This window comes from Cebus imitator, unplaced genomic scaffold, assembly GCF_001604975.1.
Source record: "Cebus imitator isolate Cc_AM_T3 unplaced genomic scaffold, Cebus_imitator-1.0 Scaffold260, whole genome shotgun sequence".
Classification (NCBI taxonomy): domain Eukaryota; kingdom Metazoa; phylum Chordata; class Mammalia; order Primates; family Cebidae; genus Cebus; species Cebus imitator.
In genome coordinates, this window is record NW_016107575.1 from 1,141,396 (window position 1) to 1,155,804 (window position 14,409).

At 43.8% G+C, this 14,409-nt stretch overlaps 1 protein-coding gene across 2 annotated transcripts in view; it reads left to right on the forward strand.

The window, feature by feature from the left end:
- The window catches only part of TBXAS1 (thromboxane A synthase 1), a 183,627-nt gene that overhangs the window by 98,574 nt on the left and 70,644 nt on the right, over window positions 1–14,409 (forward strand). For both annotated transcript variants that reach the window (XM_017499801.2, XM_017499799.2), the window contains exon 5: window positions 607–723. In XM_017499801.2, coding sequence (XP_017355290.1) covers window positions 607–723 — 117 coding nt within the window. The remainder of the gene's footprint in view (window positions 1–606; window positions 724–14,409) is intronic.

Consider the following 14,409-nt stretch of genomic DNA (forward strand, 5'->3'; position numbering starts at 1 on the left):
TCAACTGATTTTTGCTGACTGAGAAAAGAATGAATGACCGATAGAACATTATGGCAGGCATGCTCTTGGAAGCAGCTCTCCTGACACACGCTTCTGAAGGCCTCTCCTTTTTCCCCCTTCCCCCTCCCTCCACTCATACAGCAAGCGCCCAGACGAGTGAGTCTCTCAACTCCGGACACATCCTAACCAATTCAGTCACACAAAACCCTGTGCCACAAAGTTCAGACATGAAACTAATTCCCAGGAAAGGCTAGGCCATCTCCAGGAAGCCTGCCTTGTTTATCTGCAGAGAATCCCCGCTCAGTAGGAGGACTGCAGAACACACACACAGAAGTCATTGGATTGTCTTTACGACGGTGACCGCATTGTAGTGGGGTACAACTGAGCTTCCAGAGCTTGCCCGTTTGCTCCCTCTGGGCTCTGGCTATGGATCTTCCTATCATGGCCTGCAAGCCTTTCTATTCTTCCTCTGTATCCTTGCAAGAGAAACCTCCTAACTTGTTGGTCATTGATGTACTTTAACCAGGGTGTTTGTCATGGACCTGTATTGCCACCAAGGTGGCTTTGGCTCCAAGTCCTGACCCTCTGCTTGCTACTTCCCAACAGGCATCGGGTTTGGAGTTCAAGTCTGTAGCCGACAGTGTTCTGTTTTTACGTGACAAAAGGTGGGAAGAGGTCAGAGGTGCCCTGATGTCTGTTTTCAGTCCTGAAAAGCTGAACGAGGTAAGACATGAGGAATTCAAACTTTCTTCTCTTATGGAGCAGGTGTCTTCTCTCCAAATCGTGATGGAGAGCCAGTTCATGTTGCATCACTTGCCCAGGTGACACATGAAAAGGCCTTGCCCACTGCGACCTTCAGGCCTCTCTATTAAAGCACCGGATGCTGTGCTGAGTGTCTTTCGTTTCTCCAGCCTCCCACATCCCCCGGTTGCCATAAACGAATTGAAAATCAACAAGTACACAGGGCATTCGTCTGTGTCCAGAAACAGAGCTGAAGGTGCTTTGGGGACCCCAGGAGAAAACTGTAACAGTGTCTGGCAGATTTTCATGTTATCATGGATCACCTGGGGATCTGGCTGCAATGTAGACTTTGATTCAATAGGGCCAGGGTAGCCTGAGAATCTGCATTTACAACACCCTGCCAGATAGTTTCATTGTTTCCAGACAATGAACCACACTTTACGTAGCAAGAAACTAGAGAACAGCATGAAACAAAGGTGGGCTACCAATCGAGTCTTAAATAGGGAGGTGATGGCAGAGACTGACTGAGGAGGGGTGGGCGATCATGGCAGGCAGGAACACCCAAGTTCACCTCTAGGCCAAGTTCAAGGGAAGGGCAGGCTCCGCAAGTTGCTGCCAGCTCTCTAAGGTCCTGGACACTCTCCTTTCCCTACTCAATGACCCGCTCTTCTCTGTCAGCTGTGCACCCAAAACCTGGTGTTTATATGGCCTCCAGACCAGTTTCTCACACACCAGATCCTGACTGCTGTGTCTCGTATCTCAGCCTGACAGCCCCCTCCATTGCTGGTCTGCCTTTGGTGTTTGCTGGGAGAGAGAACTTGAGCCCTTCTGATGTGAAGTGATTAGGGGGCTTCTTCAGTTCCAGTCCAGGTACACAGACATCTCTAGAGCAAGGGAGCTTCCAAAGCTTGGCTGGGGTGCCCTGAGTTTCTGCCATCCACCCTGCCTGGATGTTCCAGAGTAGCCTGTCTTCAGTTCAATAAATGAAAGCTACTTTTAGCTTAAGCTCAAGATGCTCACCCATATGGTCCTGATTGAATTCCTATAAATCTTCCGAAGTCCCCCAGAAGAGGAGGGGGTTCCACACCTCATAGTATCCGATTAGACTCACTCAGAAACTAGTGATCCCTCCCGTTTCCAATGAGGTTTTGATTGGCATTTCCATGGGTGGCCGTTGGTGTTTGGGGGCAGAGCCTGTCTCTGTTTGCAGCTGCAGCTCACGCTCACACAGCTCCATCAGGTTCCAAGGGTTGCCTATTTAGACTAACACACTGCCTCTTCACCACATTCCTGCAAGATAAATACTATCATCCTTATTATTACAATCTCATTTTGCAGAGGAGGAAACTAGGCACAGAGAGATTAAGTAGCGGGCTCCAAGTCTCGTAGCTAGTAAGCAGCAGAGCCAAAATTAGAATCCAGCTCCAGTGCGCTCTTCGCGTCTGTCTCACTGCTTGTTACCTACATGTGATTTTCCAGTGGTGCTCAGAGGCCACCTAGGACTGTCTGGAGGGTGCAGGAAAGGGAAGTGTAGCAAATGGGGCCTTGGTGGAAAGCTGGGGGTGGGTCAGAAGCAACACTTCTCTATTTTCTGCCTAAGTTTGGAACGAACTGAGGTATGGAAACAGGTTTTAGGCAAAGGAAATATAATTTTCTCTTTTATTACTGGTAAAGCAGTTTGAAAAATAGAGCCCACATCTGATCACATGGGCTTGCTATGCTAATACTTCACCAGAATGGGACCATTGCAGGAGGGTAGCAGATGCCATCGGGGCTAGCCCATGGCCCACACATGCTCAGTTCCTTCCTCCCAGACTGGCTGTGATACAGCATAGACAGCAGGAGACGGACAGTGACTCAGATGCAGTCTTCAGCAACTGCGGCCCGCTGGGATCACCTGGGGCAGGCTTTGAAAACTGTTGCTGCCTGGGTCCCACACCTGGAAATTCTGATTCAGTTGGTTTGCTCTGGGATGCAGCCTGGGTTTGAGGACCTTTCTTCAGGCTCCCCAGGTGACTGTATGTAAAGCCAGTATTGGGAACCACCGCCAGTAGAAGTTCGCCACAAGGACATGCGAGGAGGAGGGGCACCTGCCTCCACTGCGGCAATGAGCTCTGCTCACATGGATCTGTGTTATCTCTTGAGGTTTCACGGGAGAATGTGAAGGAAGGGGCTGCTTCCTAAAGTTAGAAACCACTGCTCTACACCATCCAGACAAGCTGCATGGAGTGGGCCCTTTATCACATCCAGCCACTAAAATGTTGAGTTAGCCAAGAGAAGCCCAGGGGAAGAAAAGAAAAGTCGACGATCCTGTGGCCGGTGTCACTAGTGTGTATATGTCTTTATTCAAAAGCAATGGCTTCCCAGCACTGTAGACATAGAAAGAACCTCATGTGTGAAAAAGAAATTGGTCAAGAGTACCTGAGAAAAGAAGAAAAGAGAAAGAAAGAAAAGTAAGCAAGGAAAGGAAGCTAAGGTTTAGCAGTCCTGGGCTATGGTTCTTTGATAGGGGATTTTATCATGGTCTAGATTCCTTTAACCTCTTACAGGGGATACTCCAGAAAGTGATTCACTGTCGTTTCCCAAGCAAATTCAGTGCTCTTGGGGTCCAGTCTTCTCCCCCTAGTCCAGAAATCAAATGCATAGTGCCTGAATTAATTGCAGAAAATAGAGTTCCTCAAGATATCCACAGCATTAAGATGCCGAGAGAAGCCAGACGTGGTGGCTCACGCCTGTAATCCCAGCACTTTGGGAGGCAGAGGTGGGAGGACCACCTGAGGTCAGCAGTTTGAGACTACCCTGACCATCGTGGTGAAACCCTGTCTTTACTAAAACTACAAAAGGTAGCTGGGAATGGTTGCACATACCTGTAACCCCAGCTACTCAGGAGGCAGAGGCAGGAGAATCACTTGAACCCAGGAGGCAGAGGTTGCAGTCAGCCAAGATCACACCATTGCACTCCAGCCCTCATCTCAAAAAAAAAAAAAAAAAAAAAAAAACAGATGCCAAGAGGTAAGAGAGAGATTTCATAGACCCCATTATTTACCATACACTATCAATAAACTTGAAATTCCATTGAAAGGTATTTTTTTCTACTCCATATAGTTCAATTTAGGTTCTTGGGTTTCCATTTGAAAGAATTCCATCCCAGAGGCAGGAGTAGTTAACTTTTTCCCCACCTCTGGGGATTTTAGACCTGGCAAGTTGAAATTTACTGGGAGGCCCCTAAGAAGAACCTTCAAGACGAAGATGGCAGTGCAGATGGAGCTCAGGTAGGAGGGGAGAGAAAGATGGTCTTCAAAACACAGACACGTGCAGCATATGTGTTAGATATGGTTCTGGGGAGAACCATACTTAAGGGAGGAGCAGAGGAGAAACCTATAAAGAAGACTCAGGAAGAGCAGCCTGAAATGGAAACCAGCAGAATGTGGAAGGGGAAAGCATTTCAAAGAGGAAGGAGCAGCCAGAGGTGTGAAATGCTGCTCACATGGAAAGAAACACAAGGACGAAAAAGTGCACAGCAAAGATAATATTTCTGAAATGTGAAACCAATGTGTGTCTGTTTCATGCTCCATAGATCGTGTTCCCTGTCATTTTCCTTCACCCATGGAATCACTGGCACCCACTGCTCCTGATGGTGCCTCCAAGTAAGATAGTAGATGCCATCGGGAACAAGGAAGTAGTCGCTCAATTTTGAACTGTACGTTAGCAAGCTTTATTAGGAGGGGAAAGAGTTTTCCAAATCCAAAAGCAGCTTCCCTTTGCATATGAAGAGCAGGGGGTTTGAAGCTCTAAGCCAGATGCAGGAAATGACAAGGGGGGCTGCCTCTAGGCTGTGGAAGATGGGTGGAGGGGACAAAATGAGGAGTGTCCTATCTTCGTCCCCAAAACCTCCTGGTTTCTGGATGCTTCCTCAACCTTTAATCTCCCAGCTGCCTTTGTTCGCTAGGTCACTGGTTCTCAAACCTCGTGGGACCAAGGGCTACATGAGAATCACCCAGGACCCTTGATAAAATTACGTAATTCCAGCCACCGCAAGATTTAGAGAATCAGAATTTCTAATGGTAACTGAGAATTCACGTCACGAGGTCCCTAGGGAGACTCCGCTGAGAGCCAGAGTGGAAAGCCTTGGTGCTGTGAGTGTCCTGCTGGTCCCCTCCCCGACCGTCTCAGACTGACTGCATCTCCAGGCTCGAAGGACCTGGCCACAGAACCCCCACCTCCTCCCTGCTTTCTTTTTCTCTGTGGAACTATCACCAGCTACATCTCATTTTGTTTACCTGTTTATTGTATGTCTCCTTCTGCTAGGTGGATGCTTCAGGAGGACAAAGTCTTTTTTCTTATGTTCTTTATTGTTAACTGCACACACTAGGTACATAATAGACATTCGGGAACAATTAATGAAAGGATGGATGAAGAATCGAAGAACCAAGAAGCTTGCTACCTATTCTACCTAAGGATGCATGATGAAACTAAGCTAAAAAAAAAATTAAACGAAAATAATTTTATCAAGAAAAAATTAAGTAAGAGGATATAGCAAGCTGGCTTTTCCTTTAGAGAGCCACAGATATATATACACATTCACAAAGTCACAGACACAAAGAGGAAAATGAGTCATAGAGACAAAAGATAGCTCAGAACTCTGAGCCACAGATAATCAGCTGTGGGTACCTGAGTCAGTTTTCCTGGAAATAGCTTTGAAATACCAGCATCTCTATTCCTTTCTGAATTTGTAAGTAGCCTTTAGACTTTCATTATCAAACATCAGAGTTTATTCTTGAAATAAAGGTTTGTTTTCCCTTGGAATTCCGAGGCTTTCTCCTTTAGAACCTTGGCAGCCTAAGTCCCTCTCTACCTGAGGCCTTAATTATGGTTAATATTTGAAAGCTCTGGATGGTGTGGTCTTCATTTATGTGGATATTAGGTTGTCTCAGTCAACAACGCATGAAAGTTGCTTTAAAATCAGCCTCATATCATGAAGCCATATTTGTATTTAAAATAAAATTGGTTTTTTGTCTTATGTCATACCAGGGATAATATACAGAGACAGAGAACCAGGGAAAAAGTGATGGATGCATGCCCAAGTCAGGAAAAAGAGAATATTGGAATCATAGTTTATGACAGGCAAGTTATTGGGATTTATGGTAAAGGATGGCTGAGCATTCCTGGAGAAACAACTGATTTTTTGTTGCTGTTAGGGAAGATCTTGTCTCATTAACTGGCCAGAGTTTTCACTCCATCCCCCAAGGAATTGATGTTTTAAAAAGCACAACTGTAGATTTAGATTTTCACAGTCTTTTGCTGGATTCTTTACCAAAGACTGAGTAGTAACCCTGGGATTGTGTAAAACTTTTATTATGGATCAGGGAATAAATAGGTTTAATTTCAGGCAATAAAACCGGGGCTAAATTAGTACTTCTCTGAGGGAAAATGTATAAATAACACGCTCCTCTGGGGACCCAGGCTAGCACTAGCTTTATTTTTAAATTTTATAACTCATCTGAAAGAGGGAGAACACAGTGGGATCTATATATTTGTATATTCCTCTAAGCTGTTCTGATTTGAAAGATATCAAATCAATAGGAATAACTTTCTGAGACTCTTGTAAGACTGTGTAAGTCAGCACAAAAGTGGGAGGTAACCTTCAGTGTAAGCAAGAATAAAAGAATACATTTAGGAGAAAGGCATCTAAACTGTACTTATATGAAGATAAACTTCAAGCTATGAATTACTGCCAGGGAAAAGGATTTGAAATATGGAGGACCAAAAAGGCCCCACAGTCAAATAATTTGGTGAAATATTACAAACTATATTCTTCAAGATTCACCATGTACCTGAGCATAGGAAAGGCTTGAGAAAGACCTGCAGTAAAGAAATCTGCTTAACTTTGTTTATTCTGGGCTCAGATCGGTTTTCAAAAGGAGAGAACATGAGTTGTTAACTTCATGGTTGGCTACTGAGAGAAATGAGTCTCTTGAGCAATTATCCTTTGCAGGTAGCTTCCATGAGGAACCCAATTTTTGAGGGCCTCTAGCAGAGACTAAGCTTCAAATTGCATGAACCAGTCCAATGTGGTAGCTTGTATGTTCTCCATCCTCAAAGCCCAATATAAATGATGGGTTTTCTTCACTCACCCAGATAACTAAGAGCTGATGGTACCCCACTGAGCAGATATGGGAGACAATGAATCTTCATGAATGAGAGCCTAAGGATGTATGTGTCACTCAGGAGTGAACGAGCCAATCATGTTGCTGTGCATGGGGACTCAGTTAAAGAAAAGTCAGATAAACTGGGAGGCTGGTATCTCACCCAGCCCTGATGCAGCTCTCTGCCTAATTTTTCACTTTTCATCCAGATGTTTCCTGTCAAGAAGGCACAGTCAATAATGTATGAATCTTAAAGGCAGAGGCAGATGTGGTTATTATTCCCTGTAGGCCTTTCCTGACTTGGAGAAGACATGTTACTCAAGAATGACTACAATTTTTAAAAATTTAAGTTGATATAGCCAGCTTATGAGTAAATGCATGGCCGCAATCATTTCAGTGCAAAAGTCTTTTCAGAATTACAGTCATCAGCACAGTTTAGTTTGGCCTTTAAATTTTCCCTGTAAACTCTTTGGACAGTCACATACGAGGGCTTCTAAAGCAGAACACAGCTTCCCCATAACATTAGAGCAAGCAGCCTTCTCTAGGCGGCATCCATTTCCAACAGTCTATTTTTAATATTTGCTTTTATTTCTTAAGCCTCCTGAACAATAAAAATGAACATCATTATAATCAAGTGTGGCTGCAGTCATCAATACTTCAGAGTCCAAAAATACATTGGCCTTGCCTGACCAGTTGCCCATTTTCCAGAATATCAGAGTATTTATCTAGCAGCGAGAGGCCATTATCCTGAGACACAGTCGTGTTCCACTGACACCTAATCTCCTAATTAAAATCAGTATAATGATGGACTGTTTAAATTCTGGTTTAAATGTTCCTTTTCCATTTGCATTTAAAAGAAAACACACTCCTCATCATGGGCACCCCATCCTGGGTTATAATTTGGCTTTTCTTTGCCAGAATTATAATGTCACTCTGACTTGCCGCTGGTTAAATCTAAAAGAGCATCTAAATGTGCCTCAAAGCTTGGCTGTTGCTTGGCAACGCCAGCAGCCACCTCCTCATTGGGGTGACTTCTAATTGGTCACAACTCTTGACAGGAGCCACTGACTTATTAGAAATGACACTTGATTATTCACCTAGATGGCTAGACCTGATACTTAGCAGAAGGAAATTTTGCATAAAAATGAGTTGTGGATGTTTTAATATCTGGGTAGCTTTTAGCAATGGTGTAGTGGAAGAAGGAAGTAGTGAGTTTCATTAGTGGGAATTTATTTTTCATTTATTGGTCACAAATTTAGAGCACTTGAAGGTATTAACTTTTTTTTCTTTTTTAAAAACCAGCAATGTGTTTACACCCCCAGCAGCTGACTCTTATTTATTCAAAAAAAACCCCTCTGACATCAGCCCCAAAATATTGCCCGAAGGTCCACCAAGGGCCAAATCAGGTGAAATGTTCAATTCATAAAGGTTAACAAATATTTATTAGTTCCTATTTTTAAGTAATTTATAAGGTAGAAGAGCGACAAGGTACCTAAATCCCTGCATTATTACCAATCGTGGAAGGCAGGGACAGACCTTGGGTCCTGTTTTGAGTGTCAGAAATGGCTGTGGCAGGGAGGGGGCAGTGAGTAGCACTGGAATTGAGCCCTGAAGATGTTCCTGTTTTGACAGAGGGAGAAGGTGCGTTGCAGGTGGAATGAGCTGCAGGAATCAAGGCGTCTGGACAGAAAAGTACAGGGTGTGTTCAGGGAATAGGGGAGTACAAATTGGCTGGAACACAGAGTACATGTAAGGGATTAGTGAGAGAGAAAACTGGAAAAGTAGGTTGAGGCACATAGAGCTCACTGCTCTGTGCCGAGGGAGTGTTTGGTGCGCACTTCACTGGAGCTCAAGGACCTATTAAATACCTGAAAGTGAGGGAGTGACCTGCTCAGAACTCTGTGTTAGGAAAAACAGTTCCACTTCAGCTGTTTAGCCCCCAAGCTGGCCATTCCCCAGACCCACGGGGCAGACCTCTCTGGTGCAGATGAGGGGAACTGCTAAGAGTCTGGAGGCGTTGCCTCTTCGCAGTAGCCCCAAGTAGGGGCAGGCTCCCATGGGTCATGTTAGGACATCAAGGCAGCGGTGTCCACTGTGGCTCTTTTCTGACTTCTTCTTCATGTGTGGATCCACAAACTACCCAGGCTATGCACCATCAACACATGGGGATTATCTCCGTTTAGATGGACAGGGTTATGCAAAAGAGACCCTCTCCTTCCCTCTCTCTGTGTGGGAAATATGTTTTCCCTAGCACTCAGCATTGTCCAGACTTTCAGGAACTCCCTTAAAGATGGTGGAGTTTTTCTTTTTCAAGTTTACGACATCAGATCTGCATAGAATGACCTAGAAGTGAATAAACTAAGGAGCAAAGGAAATGTGGAGGCTGATTTTGGTGGGAAAGCAACAAGCCAGGAGTCAGGAGGTCCGGGGTTCTAGTTCTCATTTTAGCACAAAAATAACCAGATTCTGCCCTTTAGGTCCCTATGTATTCTGAAGTTGATGTGTCAGAGAGGTGACAAAGGCTTTCTTAGGAATGGGATGTGTTGCTGAAAGTACAAGGACCAATGATCTGACACTTTCCTGCCCGGAGCTAGGAATTTGGCTGCTCTCTCCATGGCCTCAAGCAACTGTCTCAACCTGATGCTTTGTGACCTCCTTGGAATCCTCAAACATCAGTGGAAAGGAACATAATAGCTCGTTACAATCAGCCTTTCATTTAGGGGTGAGGATGAGGACCCACATTCAGAGAGATTCAAATGCCACGCCCAAAGCAACACATAAAACCAGCAGGAGTCTCAGCCTTCTCATTCAGAGCGAGTTTTCGGCAAACCACACTGTATTCATGCTAAGAGACAGTGCCTCAGTCTGTTTGTTTCTTGGGTACCTTCTATGTCAAGTCTCTTAAGGAACATTTGGTCAACCAGTCATCAAAGTTATTTCTAGAAAGTCAACAGAATGGGGTGCACTATGCCCATTCCTGATATAACAAATACCAAAAACTTCATGAATCTGTGACAACATACAATAGTTACCACACAAGAGTGATATTGAGAGTGTATTAGTTGTCTATTGCTGTGTAATAAAATTATTCCAAAACTTAGTGGCATAAAACAAACCTTTGTTAGCTCATTGTTCCTGTGGGTCAGGAATCCTGGCATGGCTCAGCTGAGTCCCTATGGATCAAGGTCTCTTGGAGTAGTAGTCAAACTACTGGCCTGGGCTGTAGTCTCATCCAAAGGCTTGACTGGGGGAAGATCTGCTTCTAAGCTTCATCACATGGTTATGGGCAGGATTCAATTCTTAATGGAGCCTGGAAGATGAGAATCTTGTACTGTGTCTTTCAGTCAGTGGGGATCTACAAAGGCTTCAGCAAAGCATCACTGAAATAACAAGTATTTTTGGAAGACCTGGCCAGGCATGGTGGTTCATGCCTGTAATCCCAGAACTTCAAGAGACCAAAGTGGGAGGGTGGCTTGAACCCAGGAGTTCGAGACCAACTTGGGCAACATAAGGAGACCCTATTTCTACAAAAACATTTTTTAAAAATTAGCCAGCCATCGTTGTGTGTGTCTGTAGTCCCAGCTATTAATACTTGAGGGCCTGAGATGGGAAGATGGCTTGAGCCCAGGAGGGCAAGGATGCAGTGAGCCGTAATCACACCACGGCACTCCAACCTCAGTGACAGAGAGAGAACCTGTCTCAAAAGAAAAGAAAAGAAAAGAAAAGATCCCAGGAGGCTCTTTCAGAAAACTTACTTTAGTACACCTGGGTGTCAGACACTGTCAAAGTCCTAAGAGTACAAAGATACTTCAGCTATGATCTTTTTTCTCAAGAAGCAAGATGACAACCATATTCCAGGTGACAGGTAGCAACACCTGAACTAGGAGGTGACTGAGGAGATAAAAATGAAGGAACAGGTGCAAGAAAAGCCGCAATGTTAACATGATCAGGCAAGAACAGATGGCTCTAATGGGAGTTGTCCCTGAGGAACAAGAAAAGAGGAGAGAATGATTCCAGTAATCCAAACCAGCCTGCGAAGATGGACCCCTCCAGAGGACAGCTACCACGTTTGCACCACTCCCTGACTTCTTTGCCAAGTGTTTTACATATTTTGTTTGTAATCTTCGTCACAACTCTGCGAGGGAAGTATCATTTCCATTTTTGCAGATGAAGAACCAGACTCAGTGAGATTAGGCAACATACCCAAAGTCACACAGCTGTGAAGTGCCAGGGGGAGGAAACCTACTAATTTGTAGCACCTTTGAGTATTTGCTGTGCTTGGGGCAAGTATTCTCCAACAAGGTCAGAATCTTACACTCAAGGAAGGAAACTCAGTGGTGAGATTCTGGGAGTCACCAAAAAGCAGAGGAGAAGACGACCTTTGAGCAGAAGCTGTCAGCCCTTCTTGGTCATGACTCTCTTTCCCCACTCCTTAGGCCCTTCCTCCTTTTAGAATTCACTCTGTTGCCCTCTGTCTGCACCTTGACTCCCAATTTCGCAGACACAGTTGGTAGAAAATCCATTAAAAAAAAAACAAACTTGTGCCCATCAGTGACGGACTGGATAAAGAAAATGTGGTACGTACACACCATGGAATACTATGCAGCCATAAAAAGGAACTAGATTATGTCCTTTGCAGGAACATGGATGGATCTGGAAGTCATTGTCCTCAGCAAACTAACACAGGAACAGAAAACCAAACATCACATGTTCTCACGTACAAGTGGGAGCTGAACAATGAGATCACATGAACACAGGGTGGGGAACAGCACACACTGGGGCCTGTCAGGGGTGGGGTAAGGGGAGGGAGAGCATCAGGATAAATAGCTAATACATGTGGGGCTTAACACCTAGGTGATGGGTTGATAGGTGCAGCAAACAGCATGGCACACATTTACCTGTGTACAGAACCTGCATGTCCTGCACGTGTATCCCAGAACTTAAAATAAAATAAAATATTTAAAAACTGGGTACTTTAATTATATCATAATCTCCAGGTTATGCAGAACCTTTCTTCCTTGGGGAATTTCCTTTCTAGGCTGGGGATGGTGATTTCCCCAGAATGGTTACCACTGGTTACCAGAGAGCTGCTCAGCCTCACACTCAGCATCACCTCTAATAGGGACAACCAATGTGAGAGGTGAGAGGAACAAAATGAGAAACTTTCTCCCCTATTTGGCTGCTGAACTGTTAGCCCTGTGTTAGTCAGCTTGGGCTGTCACAACCAAATACCATTGAGTGGGTGACTTAACCCACATTTTTTTTTAAGACAGTCTTGCTCTGTTGCCTAGACCAGGGTGCAGTGGCATGATCTCGGCTCACTGCAATCTCCACCTCCCAGGTTCAAGCAATTCTTCTGCCTCAGACTCCCGAGTAGCTGGGATTACAGGCACCTGCCACCAGGTGGGGTTTTTGTATTTTCAGTAGAGATGGGGTTTCACCATGTTGGCCAGGCTGGTTTTGAACTCCTGACCTCAAGTGATCTGCCTGCCTTGGCCTCCCAAAGTGCTGGGATTACAGGCATGAGCCACTGTGCCCAGCCCAGACATGTATTTTCCCACAGTTTTGGAGGCTGGATACCAGCGTTGTTGGTTTCCAGTGAGGCCTCTCTTTCTGATTTGTAGGTAGCCACCATCTTGCTGTGTGCTCATAAGACCTGTTCTTTGTGCATGAGAGAGATAGAGAGGGAGAGAGAGACAGAATAAGCATAAGTGCTCTAGTGTCTCTTCTTATAAGGACACCAATGCTGTTGGATCAGGGCCCCATCCTTGTGACTTTATTTAACCGAAATTACTTCCTTAGAAGCCCTGTCTCCAAATACAGCTCCACTGGGAGTTGGGGCTTCAATGTATGAATTTCAAAGCAACCCAAACATTCAGTCTGTAAGAATACCAATAAATCACTTTTGTTTTCTTTTCTTTTTTGTAATAAATCACTTTTTAAAAACCTAATAACATTAATATTTTATCTGATTATAAGTGTAATACATGTGCATTGTGAAAAATTTGGAATAAAACAAAAATAAAAATCATTCATTATCCCATGAAGAAGATGAAATGTAACAAACAAATGAGTCTTACTAAGATCTGAGTGATAATAGCATTGTGTATTCATCTGTGCGTGTGTGTGCACATGCCACATTTGCCTGCTTGTTCAGAAATCTCGGAGAACTGCAGGGTTTGTGGATTGTATAAAGATTATGCAAGCCCATCAAAGAGAGCTTTTGTTTGTATGCAACTCATGTAAAAGTAAATATTCCATAACTGCTGTGTAAAATGCAAAGAAGAAAACCTGAAATGATGGCTATTGGCCAACATACAGATTATGCTCCACTGTCTTATAATATTTTCTCTGCATTGCTTTTTAAAACATTTTTCATATTACATGCCCCATCTCATATCACATTAACCCAAATAAAAATGTCATTATCCATTCAGTTCAACAGACAGCAGGCAGAGTATAGCAGAAAATTACAGTCACGCCAGGCAGCAACAAAGGATTCTAGTCAAAAGCACGTAAAAGACCTGATGGTGGGCAGCTGGCCTGAGCTCCCTTTTGCACTGTCCAGGAATATGTTTGGATTCAGAATGAGTGGACCCTTCTTTATACACAGGGCATGCCTCTGAAGAGTTGTGTGTAAATCACATTTTATGTTGCATCTCTTTTGTTCTGTTAAGAAAGCTTCAAGCTTGATATCTAAAGAGACTTTCTTTCAAAGAGTGTGTGTCTGCATGTATATATATATATATATACATGCACACACACACATATATATATATCATGCTACTATTCCTCCGAAATAAATCTAAAAGGAATTTTGTTAAACTAGGGTTCGCTTGTACCGCTGAACTTATTAAGATAATTGAAGGAAGATAGCCAGCGAAGCTAGTCTACTAGTCAGAAAAATGTGGCTTAAACTCTACTGACTTCTCCAACATTAAGGGTAGCCTAAGACTTCTTGGAAGTTGGGGCCCAGAGGCCATTTTAAGTGACCCATTTATATGCCCTTTTGTACTGATGGATTATTAAATGGATGATTTGTGAGAATTTAAAAAAGCATGCAGTAGTCATGAAGCATCAACATAAAGATACTAAGAATAAATCAAGATAGTCATACTTATTTTTCTTTTTTGAGTTGACTTCCAGATAAGTAGATGAGGTAAATCACATTTCTGTTTCTGCAAATCATTTGACAGTCTTCCCCAGCTGACTCATCGGTAAAGTGGTGCCTGGCTGAGTGCTTACTTAGGTTCAGGTACAGGTAGGCCAAGAGCCTAAAGCAGCGATGATGCATGATTCTGTGGCTACCTAAAATAGCTGTCCAGTGGATGGCCACACCAGCAGCACCCGGGCCTGTCTACAGACCGATGAACCGAAGAAAGGCTTAGAAGGCACACTTAACTAAATTTCACATAGAACAAAGAAAGAGTAGCCAGTATTGCAGGTGATGGGATTTTTTTTTTTTTTTTTTTTTTTTTTTTTTTTTTTTCTTAAACATTTTTTTTTAAAGTAAATTAGAAAG